At 33.7% G+C, this 19,759-nt stretch overlaps 1 protein-coding gene across 1 annotated transcript in view; it reads left to right on the top strand.

Annotated features, from left to right (window-relative positions):
* LOC127698635 (collagen alpha-2(IV) chain-like) overlaps positions 1–19,759 on the top strand; it is a 104,132-nt gene that overhangs the window by 62,809 nt on the left and 21,564 nt on the right. Inside the window, exons 16-27 of the mRNA XM_052202193.1 lie at positions 1,716–1,894; positions 3,023–3,107; positions 4,349–4,464; positions 4,868–5,045; positions 10,520–10,636; positions 11,462–11,551; positions 11,905–12,012; positions 13,166–13,279; positions 14,308–14,631; positions 14,920–15,063; positions 18,869–19,003; positions 19,274–19,449. Coding sequence (XP_052058153.1) covers positions 1,716–1,894; positions 3,023–3,107; positions 4,349–4,464; positions 4,868–5,045; positions 10,520–10,636; positions 11,462–11,551; positions 11,905–12,012; positions 13,166–13,279; positions 14,308–14,631; positions 14,920–15,063; positions 18,869–19,003; positions 19,274–19,449 — 1,766 coding nt within the window. The remainder of the gene's footprint in view (positions 1–1,715; positions 1,895–3,022; positions 3,108–4,348; positions 4,465–4,867; positions 5,046–10,519; positions 10,637–11,461; positions 11,552–11,904; positions 12,013–13,165; positions 13,280–14,307; positions 14,632–14,919; positions 15,064–18,868; positions 19,004–19,273; positions 19,450–19,759) is intronic.

Raw genomic sequence — 19,759 nt, forward strand, 5'->3', positions numbered from 1 at the left:
GTTCTTTGATTTGCTGAATCTTACCATGTATTTAGATTTTTTATTTGTGGGCCCGCTATCAAATTGGTTCATATTGAGGTCAAAAGGGTCCAAAATTAAACTTTGTTTGATTTCATCAAAAATTTAATTATTGGGGTTCTTTGATATGCCAAATCTAACCGTGTATTTAGATTTTTAATTTTGGGTCCCGTTTTTTAAATTGGTCTACATTAAGATCCAAAGGGTCCAAAATTAAACTTTGTTTGATTTCAACAAAAATTGAATATATGGGGTTCTTTGATATGCTGAATCTAAACATGTATTTAGATTTTAGATTTTTGGCCCAGTTTTCAAGTTGGTTCAAATTGGGGTCCAAAATTAAACTTTGTTTGATTTCAACAAAAATTGAATTTATGGGGTTCTTTGATATGCTGAATCTTACCATGTATTTAGATTTTTTATTTTGTGGGCCCGCTATCAAATTGGTTCATATTGAGGTCAAAAGGGTCCAAAATTAAACTTTGTTTGATTTCATCAAAAATTGAATTATTGGGGTTCTTTGATATGCCAAATCTAACCGTGTTTTTAGATTTTTAAATTGGTCTACATTAAGGTCCAAAGGGTCCAAAATTAAACTTAGTTTGATTTTAACAAAAATTGAATTCTTGGGGTACTTTGATATGCTGAATCAAAACATGTGTTTAGATTTTTGATTATGGGACCAGTTTTCAAGTTTGTTCAAGTTGGGGTCCAAAATTAAACTTTGTTTGATTTCAACAAAAATTGAATATATGGGGTTCTTTGATATGCTGAATCTAACCATGTATTTTGATTTTGGACATTGGACCATAATAGGTAAATTAAAAAAATTGAAGTTCTTAGACCACATTCTTTCTGTGTCAGAAACCTATGCTGTGTCAAATATTTAATCACAATCCAAATTCAGAGCTGTATCAAGCTTGAATGTTGTGTCCATACTTGCCCCAACTGTTCAGGGTTCGACCTCTGCGGTCGTATCAAGCTGCGCCCAGCGAAGCATTTTATTGTGTTTTGGTCTGTTTTTCTTCAACTATAAGCAATAGATCAACTATATTTGTTGTATGGAAGGATTGTAAGGTGTATATGTCTGTCTGGCAGGTATCATCTGACCTTGACCTCATTTTCATGGTTCATTGGTCAATGTTAAGTTTTCATGGTTAAGTTTGTTTCTTAGATAATATAAGCAATAGGTCAACTATATTTAATGCATACATTGATTGTAAGGTCTACATGTCTGCCTGGCATGGTTCATCTGACCTTGACCTCATTTTCATGGTTCATTGGTCAATGTTTAGTTTTCTTGGTTAAGACTGTTTCTTAGAAACTATAAGCAATAGGTCAACTATGTTTGGTTTATTGATTGATTGTAAGGTGTACATGTATTTCTCGTTTGGTTTATCTGACCTTGACCTCATTTTCTTGGATCATGTTAAGTTTATGTGTTACTCGTAGTAAAGCTTTATATTTAGGACTATCAACATGAAATCAATGGTTAGTAAAGAAGGCGAGACATTTCAGTGTGTGCACTCTTGTTAAATATTAGTATCAACATTCCATGATCTAACTTAAAAACAGAAACCATGGTCTAAGAACTTTCATTGGTCAGATTTACTAGAGACAAATGTGCCTCCAACTGTTAAAGACTTCTTATTCAATCTTTAGATTTATAAATTGTTTTAAATTATAATGATATTAAGGTGACAGAGGAGGATCTTGCAGTGATTGTCTCCCTGGACTGAAAGGAGAGCGTGGTTCAAATGGTGTTGATGGTATCCCAGGAAGAAATGGCGAACCTGGACTCCCTGGTCCTCAAGGTTACAAAGGAGAAAGAGGACTTGATGGACTGCCAGGATTTCAGGGACAACCTGGAGAGCCTGTATGTAACAAACTTTGCTATAATTTTAAATGCTTCTCGAAAAATTTATCTGGAGAATAAAGTCATCACTTTGTCTGTCCATCTGTCTGTGTGTCCGAAACAAATAGATTTAAGATGATAACTTGAGTTTCCCTTGCTTGATAAGAATTAATCTTATACAGTTTGAAGATATAGAAATGGGGGAAAAGCCTATTGGTTTTTGGGTTTATATTTTGAAGATATAAAAACTAGATATATTTATGTATTTTGCGGAACACAATGTCTGACATCAATCTAACAGAGTTACATGTTTGATATAAGTTGACAGAGCTTGATGTCTGACATAAGTGGGACGGAGCTGGATGTCTAACATCAGTATGACAGAACCAAATTTCTATCATTAGTGTGATAGAACATAGATGTCTTTCTTTATATCGAGAGTGTCTGAGAGCTAGGTGTGTAACGTTAGTATGACAGAACATAGATGTCTCTCTTTATATGGAGAGTGTCTGAGAGCTAGGTGTGTGACGTTAGTATGATAGAACATAGATGTCTTTCTTTATATCGAGAGTGTCTGAGAGCTAGGTGTGTGACGTTAGTATAACAGAACATAGATGTCTCTCTTTATATGGAGAGTGTCTGAGAGCTAGGTGTGTGACATTAGTATGACAGAACATAGATGGCTTTCTTTATATGGAGAGTGTCTGAGAGCTAGGTGTGTGACGTTAGTATGACAGAACATAGATGTCTTTCTTTATATGGAGAGTGTCTGAGAGCTAGGTGTGTGGCGTAAGTATGACAGAACATAGATGTCTCTCTTTATATGGAGAGTGTCTGAGAGCTAGGTGTGTGACGTAAGTATGACAGAACATAGATGTCTTTCTTTATATGGAGAGTGTCTGAGAGCTAGGTGTGTGGCGTAAGTATGACAGAACATAGATGTCTTTCTTTATATGGAGAGTGTCTGAGAGCTAGGTGTGTGACGTTAGTATGACAGAACATAGGTGTCTTATTTTAGCATGTCTGAGAACTAGATGTATGACATCAGTGTGACAAACCTTCACTCGTGTCTATAGTTTGATTTAGGATATATTTTCCTATGCAAATCAATGGATTAATTGTATACTGATGACATTGTATTTTCTGTAGGGTATTCCCGGACAACCAGGTTTGGATGGATTAAGAGGTTTTAAGGGAGAAGCTGCCTTTATTCCTCCTGATTATCAAGTAAATTGTAAGTGCTTATAGAATACTTACTTAAATGCTTAATATCAAGTTACAGTGGTATTGAAATATTTTTGAAGAGTTATATATATTTTTATGGCCCAACTGTAGCCGAGGGGGCATTTAGTTTTACCCTTATCTTTCTGTAAGTTTGTCCGTCTGTACATTCCAAAATTGGTTTCTGTTCTTTAACTTTAGTTTGCCTCAACCAAATGTTATGAAACTTGTACACAATGCTTATTACCACAAAACACAGATCAAGTTTGAATTTGGGTGGCGTCACTTTTACCGTTCTAGAGTTATTAGATATAAGAAGATGTTGTATTAGTGCCAATAAGACAATTCTCCATCCAAGTCACAATTTGTAAAAGTAAACCATTATAGGTCAAAGTATGGCCTTCAACACGGAGCCTTGGCTCACACCGAACAGCAAGCTATAAAGGGCCCCAAATATTACTAGTGTAAAACCATTCAAACAGGAAAACCAACGGTCTAATCTATATAAAAAACAAGAAAGGAAACACTTATGAACCGCATCAACAAACGACAACCACTGAACATCAGGTTCCTGACTTAGGACAGGTGCAAACAAATGCAGTTATGCTCCTTTACAAATGGAAAAAATGCTGAATTGTTTGTTTCCGTTCTCTAACTTTAGTTTGCCTCAACCAAATGTTATGAAACAAATAAACAATGCTTATTACCACTAAACACAAATCAAGTCTGAATTTGGGAGGTATCACTTTAACCTTTCTAGAGTTGTGCCCCTTTACAAACGGAAAAATTCCTGAATTTTTCGTTTCCGTTAATTTTTTTTTTGAAAACAGATTTGAAGGGAATAAATTTTCTTCCTTGAATAGTTGTTAATATATGAGATGTACTGGCAATGAATTGTTACATTTTGTTGAAAATTAAAAAAATATTTTTAAAGTTAACAGATAATTAATTAAAAGTATTGAGCAAAATAATTCATTATGGATGATTCTGCATGATAAATTCATTATATATACTGCTTCTCCTTGATATTTTAAAAGTGTACAGCTATGACTAATCTGTCTTACGCAAGTTTTCTTGTCAAATTCTATTTATATTGACACAGTAAGTGTAATAGAAACTAATAGAAGTTAAATTAAAAATTTCTTAGATCTAATATTTTGTTTGTGATCTCTATGTGCACCATGTTACAGGCCCCCAACTGAGGTTTGTAGACTCCTTGTACATCATTTCACTCTTATGATACTTGCCTTACAGGTGAAAAGGGAGGTCAAGGATTGGATGGTTTACCTGGACCTAAAGGTAACCAAGGAAGACCAGGAACCCAAGGACCACCTGGTAGTTCTGGATTCCCAGGACTGAAGGGTGATAAGGTAATATAATGCTAGAAATATGGGGGTTTGGTTGAATACCTTGAATACAATGATGTTCCCCTATTTTTAATCTAAAGAAGTTTACAGTTAAAATCTGCATTCACTTCCACCATATATTTAATCCAGAAATAATGGTTTTACACTTTTAAATGACTATTGTGTTCTCTCAATACAAATGTAATGCATGGACATGTAGGTGTAAATCAAAACCACATGGTCATCAGAGGGTTAATTTATGTTTCTAGAGTAAATAAATACAAACAATAACTCTTTGACTGTTATTGATGATTTACAATTTTCTGATTGGCAAACCAAGAAGGAAATTATCTTTATGATTCTAACTGACTTAATTCGAAAACATATATTATAATATAGAAACATTTAATTCCACCTTGTACTGTAGGGAGATGGAGGACGTCCAGGACTAGATGGTATTCCTGGTAGCAATGGACTCCCTGGTCAACCAGGACAAAAGGGAGATGCTGGAATTGGTATCCCAGGTCTTCCCGGAATAAGAGGAGAACCTGGAGCTAATGGACTTCCTGGAACATCAGGTTTCATAGGATTGAAGGGAGAACCAGGTTTGCAGCTTTTCTTTATTGTTGTCTTCTCCTTTTTATACGACCGCAAAAATTAAAAATTTTTTGGTCGTATATTGGTATGACGTTGGCGTCGTCGTCGTCGTCGTCGTCGTTGTCGTCGTCGTCGTCGTCTGGCGTCGTCCGAAGACACATTGGTTTTCGCACTCTAACTTTAGTTTAAGTGAATGGATCTCCATGAAATTTCACCATAAGGTTCAATACCACGAAAGGAAGGTTGGGATTGATTTTGGGGGTTATGGTACCAACAGTTAAGGAATTAGGGGCCAAAAAGGGGCCAAAAATAAGCATTTTTGTAATTTTCAGACAATAACTTGTGTGTAAGTGTATAGATCTCTCTGACATTGTACCACAAGGTTCCATATCACAAAGGGAAGGCTGTAATTGATTTTGGGGGTAATTGCCTCAAAATTTTAGGAATTAGGGGCCAAAAAAGGGGCAAAAAACAAGCATTTTTCTAGTTTCATGACAATAACTTGTGTGTAAGTGTTTGGATATTTCTGAAATTGTACTACAAGGTTCCATATCACAAAGGGAAAGCTGGAATTGAGTTTGGGGGTAATTGCCCGAAACGTTTAGGAATTGGGGGCCAAAAAGGGGCCAAAAATAAGCATTTTTCTAGTTTCCAGACAATAACTTGTGTTCAAGTGTATGGATCTCTCTGAAATTGTACTGCAAGGTACCATACCACAAAGGGAAGGCTGGGATTGAGTTTGGGGGTGATGAATCATAAGGGGGTTCAAAAAATTTGGGGGGGGAGATTTTTTTTTTTTTTTTTTTTCTTTTTTTCCTTTTTTTTTTTCTTTTAAAATTTTCCATTTTAAGTTGATTATTTCTGATTTATATTTAAAAGCAAATAATAATGATATTGTAGGAGATACACACCAAACAGGATGTGTAAATTATTATATAATAAGTATTGTGCAATAGCAAGAAATTTTCAATTGCACAGTATTGCACAATAGCAAGAAATCTTCAATTGCACAGTATTGCGCAATAGCAAGAAATCTTCAATTGCACAGTATTGCGCAATAGCAAGAAATATCCAATAGCACAATATTGCGCAATAGCAAGAAATTGTCAATTGTACAGTATTGCGCAATAGCAAGAAATATTCAATTGCACAGTGTTGTGCAAAAGAAGATACTTCGTATAAATTGCTTATTTCTTGATTAATTTCAATGGGGTTTTATTCTTGAATTCTTGGGGTTCTTTAATATGCTGAATCTAACCGTGTATTAAGTTTTTGGATTTTGGGCCCCGTTTTTAAATTGGTCCACATTGAGGTCCAAAGGGTCCAAAATTTAACTTTGTTTGATTTCATCAAAAATTGAATTATTGGGGTTCTTTGATATGCCGAATCTAACCGTGTATTTAGATTTTTAATTTGGGGTCCCGTTTTTTAAATTGGTCTACATTAAGGTCCAAAGGGTCCAAAATTAAACTTAATTTGATTTTAACAAAAATTGAATTCTTGGGGTTCTTTGATATGCTGAATCTAAACATGTGTTTAGATTTTTGATTATGGGCCCAGTTTTCAAGTTGGTCCAAGTTGGGGTCCAAAATTAAACTTTGTTTGATTTCAACAAAAATTGAATATATGGGGTTATTTGATATGCAAAATCTAAACATGTATTTAGATTTTAGATTTTTGGCCCAGTTTTCAAGTTGGTCCAAATTGGGGTCCAAAATTAAACTTTGTTTGATTTCAACAAAAATTGAATATATGGGGTTCTTTGATATGCTGAATCTTACCATGTATTTAGATTTTTTATTTGTGGGCCTGCTATCAAATTGGTTCATATTGAGGTCAAAAGGGTCCAAAATTAAACTTTGTTTGATTTCATAAAAAATTGAATTATTGGGGTTCTTTGATATGCCAAATCTAACTGTGTATTTAGATTTTTAATTTTGGGTCCTGTTTTTTAAATTGGTCTACATTAAGGTCCAAAGGGTCCAAAATTAAACTTAGTTTGATTTTAACAAAAATTGAATTTTTGGGGTTCTTTGATATGCTGAATCTAAACATGTGTTTAGATTTTTAATTATGGGACCAGTTTTCAAGTTGGTCCAAGTTGGGGTCCAAAATTAAACTTTGTTTGATTTCAACAAAAATTGAATATATGGGGTTCTTTGATATGCTGAATCTAAACATGTATTTAGATTTTAGATTTTTGGCCCAGTTTTCAAGTTGGTCCAAATTGGGGTCCAAAATTAAACTTTGTTTGATTTCAACAAAAATTGAATATATGGGGTTCTTTGATATGCTGAATCTTACCATGTATTTAGATTTTTTATTTGTGGGCCCGCTATCAAATTGGTTCATATTGAGGTCAAAAGGGTCCAAAATTAAACTTTGTTTGATTTCATCAAAAATTGAATAATTGGGGTTCTTTGATATGCCAAATCTAACCGTGTTTTTAGATTTTTAATTTTGGGTCCCGTTTTTTAAATTTGTCTACATTAAGGTCCAAAGGGTCCAAAATTAAACTTAGTTTGATTTTAACAAAAATTGAATTCTTCGGGTACTTTGATATGCTGAATCTAAACATGTGTTTAGATTTTTGATTATGGGACCAGTTTTCAAGTTTGTCCAAGTTGGGGTCCAAAATTAAACTTTGTTTGATTTCAACAAAAATTGAATATATGGGGTTCTTTGATATGCTGAATCTAACCATGTATTTTGATTTTGGACATTGGACCATAATAGGTAAATTAAAAAAATTGAAGTTCTTAGACCACATTCTTTCTGTGTCAGAAACCTATGCTGTGTCAAATATTTAATCACAATCCAAATTCAGAGCTGTATCAAGCTTGAATGTTGTGTCCATACTTGCCCCAACTGTTCAGGGTTCGACCTCTGCGGTCGTATCAAGCTGCGCCCAGCGAAGCATTTTATTTATTTCTATCTTCTGAATGGATCCAAAGGAGTGGGCCCAGTAAGACCCCCTTTTGACCCAAAAATATAGAATTTTTACAAAATTTTTAAAATGTAAACTTTTAGCTATTTATTGGAAAGTAGAATTTGCTACATTAATATTGACTGTTTTTGACAATACAATGCACATGCATCAGGTTCTAGAATCATTAATTCATGCAAAATTACTGAAATCTTCACAATTTTAACATTTGTGTTAAATTTTAGACGTTTTTTGTTTTTATTCTAAAATGAAAGTGGCCGCATGTGTGTTCAGTCTTAATATTTAAATATATGTTGTACTTGATGATTTTACATAACATATATAAAAGTGGAGACTGAACACGATTACGGCCACTTTCATTTTAGACAAAAACCATCTGAAAAGTGACTTTTTATGGCATATTTGATAGATTTTTCATATTTAAGCTTGAATTGGAGCGTCTTTATTGACCAAATCAGTTCAAATCTTTTACAAAAAAACTAATTGAAACGACTGAAGTAGACACATAAGTGTTTAAAAAATGTAAAAAATCTTTCATCAGATATACTTCAAATTTTAGGCCAAAATTAGTCCTTACTGGACCTTCTCATTTTAAGCAAAATAATCTCTTCAATTTTCAATTTCCAGTTTGCATTAATTACTATTTGTTATTTGATTAATCTCATTCAGCCAATACATTTTGTATAAATGTGTGACATTTTCCTTTTACTTTTAGTAATTTTCCCTGAAATATGCATTATACATAATAATTCTTAATTGTTTTATTATGATAAAGTTAAATTGTATTTGGCCTGACACAAACATGTCTGAGGCATGCAGATTTATCTAAGTCTTCCTTGTTCAATAAACCCTTACATAGAGGTCAAGTTGTTAGAAATCAATGATAATCCACTACTGCAGTCCTTTTGTACAGTGCAACACTGTAGCAACACTTTGGTCAATGTGACCTACATTTCATGGTAAAATGACATAGGTTTTGCATTAAGTCAATTTCTAGGAAAACATAAGTACTACATGTTTTTCATTACTATAACAATGTTTCAAGCAAAAGTTGTGCCACTATTCCCCACAGTTCAAGCAAGAATGCTGATACTAATTTTGAAATTAGATCATATCTCATGATAGCCCAATCATTATTTCATAGTAAAACAATGTCATATTTCTGGAAGATTTGGATTACAATGATCCACATTTTACGCATGATTGCATGGACAAGTTTTGCATTTACATGCAATGATACATTTTTGTTGAGCCTGCGACTTTTGTCGCAGAAAGCTCGACATAGGGATAGTGATCCGGCGGCGGCAGCGGCGTTAGCTAACTTTTTAAAAGCTTTATATTTTAGAAGGTGGAAGACCTGGATGCTTCATACTTTGTATATAGATGCCTCATGTTATGAAGTTTCCGTCAGTCACATGTCCAATGTCCTTGACCTCATTTTCATGGTTCAGTGACTACTTGAAAAAAAAGTTAAGATTTTTTGTAACGTTAAATTCTCTCTTATTATAAGTAGTAGGATAACTATATTTGGTATGTATGTACCTTACAAGGTCCTCATGCCCGTCAGACAGTTTTCACTTGACCTCGACCTCATTTCATGGATCAGTGAACAAGGTTAAGTTTTGGTGGTCAAGTCCATATCTCAGATAGTATAAGCAATAGGTCTAGTATATTCGGTGTATGGAAAGACTGTAAGGTGTACATGTCCAACTGGCAGGTGTCATCTGACCTTGACCTCATTTTCATGGTTCAGTGGTTATAGTTAAGTTTTTGTGTTTTGGTCTGTTTTTCTTATACTGTATGCAATAGGTCTACTATATTTGGTGTATGGAATGATTGTAAGGTGTACATGTCTAGCTGGCAGGTTTCATCTGACCTTGACCTCATTTTCATGGTTCAGTGGTCAAAGTTAAGTTTTTGAGTTTTGGTCTTTTTTTCTAATACTATATGCAATAGGTCAACTATATTTGGTATATGGAAATATTTTATGATCTATATGTCGGTCGCACAGGTTTTATTTGACCTTGACCTCATTTTCACTGTTCATTGCTCAGTGTTAAGTTTTTGTGTTATGGTCTGTTTTTCTTAAACTATAAGCAATAGGTCAACTATATTTGTTGTATGGAAGAATTGTTAGCTGTACATGTCTGCCTGACATGGTTCATCTGACCTTGACCTCATTTTCATGGTTCATTGGTCAATGTTTAGTTTTTTGGTTAATGTTAAGTTTATGTGACAGTTGTAATAAAGCTTTATATTTAGGACTATCAACATAATATCAATGATTAATAAAGAAGGCGAGACATTTCAGCGTGTGCACTCTTGTTGTTATTTCTGCAGGTTGGGCATCCATATCTTACAGACCCCTTTAACTTTCTTTCTGTTTAATTAAATTCCATTTTGAATGATAACAATCTTCTCTATCCAAACTTTTGAGTCAACAACACTCTTCAGTGATTTATCCTATTGAACTAAATAATTTTCATTCAATTGCTGTTAGAACTGTAAAAAAAAATTCACCTGTTGGCATTTTAGGTGAGAAAACTCCAGTTAATATAGCAGACATCAAGGGAAATAAAGGTGACAAAGGTGCACCTGGTATGACAGGTAGCACAGGAAGAGATGGATTACCTGGAATGAGAGGTGACAAAGGTGAGTCACCATTATTATTTAGGATAGATTGTATTATTTCTATGATTATTACTGTTTGTCAAACCAAACCTCCAAAATGTATTCTTTGCAAAATGTATGATTTGCGTTAAATAAAATTAAAAAAAAAACATTAACACACTTAAGTTATCATGATAACCATTTTTGTTCAGAGACAAATTTATATACTACTATGCCTTCAATTCTTTCAAATTTCTTATGGAATTTTTTTTTCTTTATTTCAAATTCCCATGATATATTTAAAAAAAAAAGTCCCATGTGTATGTTTTTATCCAGATAACAAACAAAGAACTATAAGCTGAGTTTACCACAACATTGGCCTGAAATATAAAAAAATATAGCAATCCTGGTTAACTAGGAGTTAATCATCTGTCAAAAGAACTTAAAATTCAAGTAAACAGGGACTTGTCTTTAAAAAGTTTTAACTATTAAAAATTGATGTTCATTGTTCTTTTGAGACCATTTTTTTAACTTTATTTATCAAAATAATTTTCCACAAGCCTACTAGGTTCACCCATACTAACAAAATCCACGAAAATGGGTATCCCTTGAATAATAATGAGTATCCTAGAATTGAGTTCCTAAAATACTCTATCTCAGATGTTTTATAGACTAACCGGTTTTGGTATTAAAATTTGTATTTATTAAATGATGTCACCTTCATTATAACTTGCTGTGATTATTGTTATATTGAAAAAGAAACTGTAAAAGTTCTCACATAAAATTGTTTTATTATAAGGGGGTTGAATGACAAAACTCAAAATGCAATGTTGTATGAATTATTTGTTAAAATACAATGTATTGTAGGTATGAATGGAATACCAGGTATAAACGGCAGACCAGGGGAATCTGGTCCCCGTGGTGAAGATGGACTTCCCGGACTTCCCGGACCAAGAGGTAAGTGGCTTAGTTGGTCAATCAATTTCATTTGCATTGAAACTTATTCAGGAATCTACACTTTTTCAAGCATTTTTTTATTGTCTAAATTTAAAAAATCGTGATCATTTTTAAAAAAAGAACGAAGGGTAATAAAATGGATATTGAATCCCAAACAAGAAACTATATCAGGAGTTCTATCAAATTTTTTCATTATTCAGTATTTTTTTAATTCATAGTCATTTTTTTTCAACTATGATATTTAAGAACGTTATAAAGGTAAGAAACAGTACTGATTATTACAAGTAACTGGTAGAACAATGGGGTCTTGCTAATCCTCATAACACAACATTTGATTTTTTTTTTTTGTATAGGACTTCCTGGATCTAGAGGGGATAAAGGAACCCCAGGACTCCCTGGAGGACCAGGACTTGATGGACTAAAAGGAGAATCAGGACGTAATGGCTTCCCAGGAATGAAAGGTCAGCTAAAAATCTTCAGTCTACCTTTACCTCTCATATTATTTATGATTAAAAATTTTAAAAAATCCATGATTTTTGGGGGTAAAGAACAAACAAAATGCAATCAGGTCCCTATAGTTACAGACTGAAAAGCTATATTTCAGCCATCTTTTCTACTTGCTTTTTTGTAAGTACACACAATGTAGTGCAAAGATGTGATCCTCCTTAGATCCCATTAATGCCTATATAAAGCAATTCATTGCCAATATATAATCAGATATTCAATATATATCCTACATTATAGACAAAGGGAGAAGATGCAATTCAAAATATTGCTGAAATATGTTTTTTGCATAATAGAGTCATAGAATAGTATGCAATGATAAATTTGAAGTTCACAATGCACAATGAGAACAAGCTTTACTCTATCATTGCTCACAAATTTTTTGATAATTGTTGCTTAAAGCCCAGAAACAAATATTTTATACATATGGTAGGATAAGAAAATGATAACAAACAATATACAGACAAGAACAAGATAACAATATACAGACAAGAACAAGATAACAATCAAGATAACAATATACAGACAAGAACAAGATAACAATCAAGATAACAATATACAGACAAGAACAAGATAACAATATACAGACAAGAACAAGATAACAATATACAGACAAGAACAAGATAACAATATACAGACAAGAACAAGATAACAATATATAGATACAGAACATACAACTCGGGCAGTTACGATGACAAAACATAAAACATTGTAAAAATTATAACCTAAGCATTCTCTTCAATCATTGTTTGAAATTTGATCATTCAGTTTCATTGACTTAGAATGAAATTCAAGAATGCAGGAGATTATGACAGAAAAAATGATACAGACATTCTCTTTTTTTCTTTTACTTGTTAGTTACAACAATATTTATAGCATGCTGAAATACGAAACGTACCGGTAAGTATCTGATGCAGAGAAACATTGTAACCAGCTGAAACAGAAGGAGAAACTGTATATTTTTCTGAGGAAAATTGTACATTTATTTTTGATAAAATTAAGATCATCAATCTTGATTCCTGTCTTTTTAAGAGACCTATACATATGCATTCAATACTTTAAGTAGTCATGTTTTTTACTATGTTATAAAATAAAATTGTTTTATTGTAGGTGACAATGGTTTGCCTGGTTTACCAGGTGCCGTGTTAGAAGGAGCCAAGGGAGACAGAGGGTTGGATGGATTATCTGGAGAAAGAGGACCAGCAGGTCGTCCTGGACAAGATGGTAAGTGTAAGGGAAGGGCAGGGTAAGATAGGCTACCATGAGAATCAGTAAGTTTTCCAGAATCCAATGGTAAGTTTTAGGGAAGATGGAGAGTAAGAAAAACTACCATGAAAAAAAAGAAAAGAATAGATCATCCAGGATCTGATAGTGTTGAGAAAGAGAGAAGGTTAGATGCGTTTCATGAAGTAAGAGGACTAAACAGGTCATCCAGGATCTGATGGTTAGTGTTGAGGTTGAGAGAAGGTTAGATGCGTTTCATGAGGTAAGAGGACTAAACAGGTAATCCAGGATCTGATGGTTAGTGTTGAGGGAGAGAGAAGGTTAGATGGGTTTCATGAAGTAAGAGGACTAAACAAGTCATCAAGAATGGTGAAAGCAGAGGTGATAAAGGGTTAGATGCATTATTTATAAAAATAGAACTAACAGGTTGTCTAAGACCTGATGGCAAGTGTTTGAAATGATAAAGGGATTGATTGAGATGCTTAATAAATTCTTACAGTAGATTGAATTTTTTCATGTATGTGAGGAAGCGTATCAATTTTCATTGAAAAGAGTTTTGGAAAACTTTTTATTGTATTGAAATTTACTAGATTGGTTGAAGAAAAATATCTTGTTTCCTTTGATCAGATGTAAAAAAAAAACAAATTATTTAAGTTAATGAACTGATAGTAAGATTGGTTAGCTGCAAAAAAAAACCTTTGCTAATCAAGAATGTTGAGTGTAATATGGAGCAAACTATTAGTTTTCGGAAGAAAATTCCATTTCATGTAGCAAAACTTGATGGATGCTAAGAAAGAAAGAGGAAGAACTGGAGAACAGAAATTAAAGCACAGCTCCCTTGATATTGGTTTTATAAAGTTTCTGAAGGAATTTTATATCATGAATTAATACACCACATCCCTTCTTTTACATTTCTAAGAAAGAAACTTTTTTAACTGTTACTGGCAATTGTCTGATATAAAGTTTACATACAAAAATAAGGAGATGAAGCTTGTACACATACATATTTATGTTCATATTTATTTAAGGTGTACCTGGATTGGATGGATTACCTGGTATGAAGGGAGAACCTGGACCATCAGGATTATCTGGAATTCCAGGACAGCCTGGTGGTAAGGGAGAATCTGGAAGAAATGGAATACCTGGAGAACCTGGACGTACTGGTGCAGATGGCTTACCTGGATTACCTGGTGACCTTGCTGCTAAAGGAGAGCCTGGTTTACCAGGTGTTAGAGGTATTGATGGGGAACCAGGCATCCCAGGAGAGGCTGGATCAAGTGGCAGACCAGGATTACCAGGATTAGATGGGCCACAGGGTCCTCCAGGATTACCAGGGCAAGATGGACTACCAGGTCAGTGTACATAATCTCTTTATGTTTTTTCTGAACACAAAGATTTCAAAATGACAGATCAGCAAAATTCTTGCTGTGATGTTTTTATTTGGGAAGTGATAATATTGGATATACAGCTTTATATTTCAGAATGTTGCTGCTCTTTATTGTTTTTTTAATGATATTTAAAAATGGAAATGTATTGGTTTTTTTCTTCTATTCTTGTATTTTTCAATTTTTTATCTACCAACATCTTTTCACTGTGATATGACTTTCTTAAGTGATAAATTTTGACCATTTTATTTTCAGGAGCAAAAGGTGACGCTGGTGTATTTGGATTCCCAGGAGAACCTGGACGTGATGGACTGCCTGGATTACCTGGTTTGAAAGGTGGTAAAGGTGACCGAGGACTCAATGGTGTACCAGGAACAGCAGGTCTCCCTGGATTGTCAGGTATAATTCAATTTGTAGAACAAAAAGTCAGGTTCAAATATTTGTATGGCCATCTCAATTTTGAAACAAAGGAGATACAAGGTATATGTAAATGAATAGCAGCTAAATAAGGCAGTAAAAACCAAAAGACATCTAAACCTCAAAGTCAAACCAGTGTCCATGACATACTTCAAGCTCTAAATCTATATGTAAATTTTAAAGTTTAATTATTGCAAACCAACTGCTTAGAAAATGATAGAAATTACTTTTCTCACATATGATGCAAATAATAGGAAATCCTGCTTCAACTCTTTTACAATTTTTCTTTCATCTAAAAAAAGTGACTATACATCAACCATAACTCTACTTTTCGAAAATTTAGGGATGAAATACAATTTTTATACGACCGCAAAAATTAAAAATTTTTTGGTCGTATATTGGTATGACGTTGGCGTCGTCGTCGTCCGGCGTCGTCGTCGTCGTCGTCATCGTCGTCGTCGTCGTCTGGCGTCGTCCGGCGTCGTCCGAAGACACATTGGTTTTCGCACTCTAACTTTAGTTTAAGTGAATGGATCTCCATGAAATTTTACCAAAAGGTTCAATACCACGAAAGGAAGGTTGGGATTGATTTTGGGGGTTATGGTACCAACAGTTAAGGAATTAGGGGCCAAAAAGGGGCCAAAAATAAGCATTTTTGTAACTTCCAGACAATAACTTGTGTGTAAGTGTATGGATCTCTCTGACATTGTACCACAAGGTTCCATATCACAAAGGAAAGGCTGTAATTGATTTTGGGGGTAATTGCCTCAAAATTTTAGGAATTAGGGGCCAAAAAAGGGGCAAAAAACAAGCATTTTTCTAGTTTCATGACAATAACTTGTGTGTAAGTGTTTGGATATTTCTGAAATTGTACTACAAGGTTCCATATCACAAAGGGAAAGCTGGAATTGAGTTTGGGGGTAATTGCCCGAAACTTTTAGGAATTGGGGGCCAAAAAGGGGCCAAAAATAAGCATTTTTCTAGTTTCCAGACAATAACTTGTGTTCAAGTGTATGGATCTCTCTGAAATTGTACTGCAAGGTACCATACCACAAAGGGAAGGCTGGGATTGAGTTTGGGGATGATGAATCATAAGGGGGTTCAAAAAATTTGTGGGGGGATTTTTTTTTTTCTTTTTTTTTCTTTTTTTTTTCTTTTAAAATTTTCCATTTTAAGTTGGTTATTTCTGATTTATATTTAAAAGCAAATAATAATGATATGGTAGGAGATACACACCAAACAGGATGTGTAAATTATTATCTAATAAGTATTGTGCAATAGCAAGAAATTTTCAATTGCACAGTATTGCACAATAGCAAGAAATCTTCAATTGCACAGTATTGCGCAATAGCAAGAAATCTTCAATTGCACAGTATTGCGCAATAGCAAGAAATATCAAATAGCACAATATTGCGCAATAGCAAGAAATTGTCAATTGTACAGTATTGCGCAATAGCAAGAAATATTCAATTGCACATTATTGTGCAAAAGAAGATACTTCGTATAAATTGCTTATTTCTTGATCAATTTCAATGGGGTTTTATTCTTGAATTCTTGGGGTTCTTTAATATGCTGAATCTAACCGTGTATTAAGTTTTTGGATTTTGGGCCCCGTTTTTAAATTGGTCCACATTGAGGTCCAAAGGGTCCAAAATTTAACTTTGTTTGATTTCATCAACAATTGAATTATTGGGGTTCTTTGATATGCTGAATCTAACCGTGTATTTAGATTCTTAATTTTTGGTTCCGTTTTCAAATTGGTCTACATTAAGGTCCAAAGGGTCCAAAATTAAACTTAGTTTGATTTTAACAAAAATTGAATTTTTAGGGTTCTTTGATATGCTGAATCTAAACATGTATTTAGATTTTTGATTATGGGCCCAGTTTTCAAGTTGGTCCAAATCGGGGTCCAAAATTAAACTTTGTTTGATTTCAACAAAAATTGAATATATGGGGTTCTTTGATATGCTGAATCTAACCATGTATTTAGATTTTTGATTTTTGGGCCCCGTTATCAACTTTGTCCACATTGAGGTCAAAAGGGTCCAAAATTTAACTTTGTTTGATTTCATCAAAAATTGAATTATTGGGGTTCTTTGATATGCCTAATCTAACCGTGTATTTAGATTCTTAATTTTTGGTTCCGTTTTCAAATTGGTCTACATTAAGGTCCAAAGGGTCCAAAATTAAACTTAGTTTGATTTTAACAAAAATTGAATTTTTAGGGTTCTTTGATATGCTGAATCTAAACATGTATTTAGATTTTTGATTATGGGCCCAGTTTTCAAGTTGGTCCAAATCGGGGTCCAAAATTAAACTTTGTTTGATTTCATCAAAAATTGAATTCTTGGGGTTCTTTGATATGCTGAATCTAACCATGTATTTAGATTTTGGATATTGGACCATAATAGGTGAATGTCCAATTTAAAATTTTTAAGTTCTTAGACCACATTCATTCTGTGTCAGAAACCTATGCTGTGTCAAATATTTAATCACAATCCAAATTCAGAGCTGTATCAAGCTTGAATGTTGTGTCCATACTTGCCCCAACTGTTCAGGGTTCGACCTCTGCGGTCGTATCAAGCTGCGCCCTGCGGAGCATTTTATTTTTTTTATCATCGTGAAATATTGGTGACCAAAACAACCTTATTAGTCCCCTACCGACGAAGTCAAAGGGGACTTTAGGTTTGCACTCTGTCCTTCTGTCTGTCTGTCTGTCTGTCCTTCTGTCAGTTAGGCAAATCAGCTTTCCACACTTTTTTTCTTCGTTCTTGAAGATATTGATTTGATATTTGGTATATAGTTTTATCATGACAAGTTATAGATCAAGTTCAAATTTTGTTCCGGTCTGATGATTTAATCCAGAGTTCTGGACCATATCTAATGTTAGAGTACTATGTTAAACCATATTTCTGTACAAAGGGAGATAACTAATTTTTTAAAAGACATTCTTTGTTCAATTATTTGAAGAATTTTTGGCAGTTTTGCTTGAAGAGAAATCCTTTAATTAGATAATAATCTATTTCTATTATGTATATATTTCAATACATTACATTGTGTAGATAAAAGTTGTTGACATTTTATAGATAAGTTACAATAAAATTGAGAATGGAAATGGGGAATGTGTCAAAGAGACAACAACCCGACCATAGAACAGACAACAGCAGAAGGTCACCAACAGGTCTTCAATGCAGCGAGAAATTCCCGCACCCGGAGGCGTCCTTCAGCTGGCCCCTAAACAAATATATATACCAGTTCAGTGATAATGAAATCTATATTAGTTTGTGACAAATGAAAGAAAAAATATTTGGAACTATTAATTATATTTGATTATAATTTGAAAATAGTTATACACTGTATTACATCATATCTAGTTTTAGAGAACTATTAATCATATCTAATGTTTTTTTCGTCATGCTTATACGATATTGATTGATAATTGGTATATAGTTTTATCATGACTAGTTACAGATCAAGTTCAAATTTTTGTTTGGGTCTAATAATTTTGTGCAGAGTTATGGTCCTTGGACTTGAAAAATTCACTCATATAATCAGTTTTCCACACTGTTTTTAGTCATGCTTGAAGATATTGACATGATATTTACTTTTTGTTTACACCATGGCAAGTTATATAACAAGTTAGCATTTTGTTCCAGTATAATGAATTTTTACCCGGTAGGGGACTATGTATTGCCATGCAATACTCTCAGAATGCTTGTTTTTCTGAATATTTCTGAAACCTACAATATAATCAAATTAATTTATAATAATTTATTAATTTCTTCAGGTGGTAAGGGAGATAGAGGTTTAGATGGACTACCAGGATTTGAAGGTCGCCCAGGAGTAGATGGATTGCCTGGACCAAAGGGAGAATCAGGATTGCCAGGACAACGTGGAATCAGTGGGGAACCAGGCAGAGATGGTCAGTAGGATGTGTAACTTTGATTTGAATATAAACTTAATTTCAGACATTTATATTAATTGCTTAAATAGAGTATCCATCTTAACTGCCATATTTTAAACAATTAAAATTATATTTTTTTAAGGTGTCGATAATATTGTAGAAATGTGACAGACTGTAAAAATAGAATGCGCTCATAGTACAGCTCTATATTATTACTAGAATCATCATCATTTAGTAGGTTTTTGGAATATTTTATACCATAATGACAAATTTATTTTAAACATGCAGGCTTACCAGGTTTAGATGGAAGCAGAGGAGATAATGGACTTCCAGGAGTTGGTATCCCAGGTGAGGCTGGTATCTCTGGAGAACCAGGCAGAGAAGGTCTACCTGGAGGCAGGGGACCATTTGGATCTAAAGGAGATGAAGGTGTGCCAGGGTTCCCTGGTATGAAGGGAGAAAGGGTAAGACAATTGATCTGACTGTAGAAGTTCAAACTGAAGTTTTGGGAGCAGGTCAACAGCCCAATAATAAAGCCTGCCAATACAAAATTCCCCTTCAAAGTCTGTTGTATTTTAAACGAAAGGAAAATGATCTTTACTGAAGACATAACTTTAGTTTGTATATGTGTAAACTTTGCATTTCCTATTAATAAATATTTCAATTGTTTTTTTATTCTTTAATTTAATTTTTTTTATGAAAGAAACTTTATATAACCCTCATGTAAAAATATGATACGCAACCATAAAAAGTGAGGCTAATTTTCTTGGGGAC

Source organism: Mytilus californianus, unplaced genomic scaffold, assembly GCF_021869535.1.
Source record: "Mytilus californianus isolate M0D057914Y unplaced genomic scaffold, xbMytCali1.0.p SCAF_4, whole genome shotgun sequence".
In the NCBI taxonomy this organism is placed as follows: domain Eukaryota; kingdom Metazoa; phylum Mollusca; class Bivalvia; order Mytilida; family Mytilidae; genus Mytilus; species Mytilus californianus.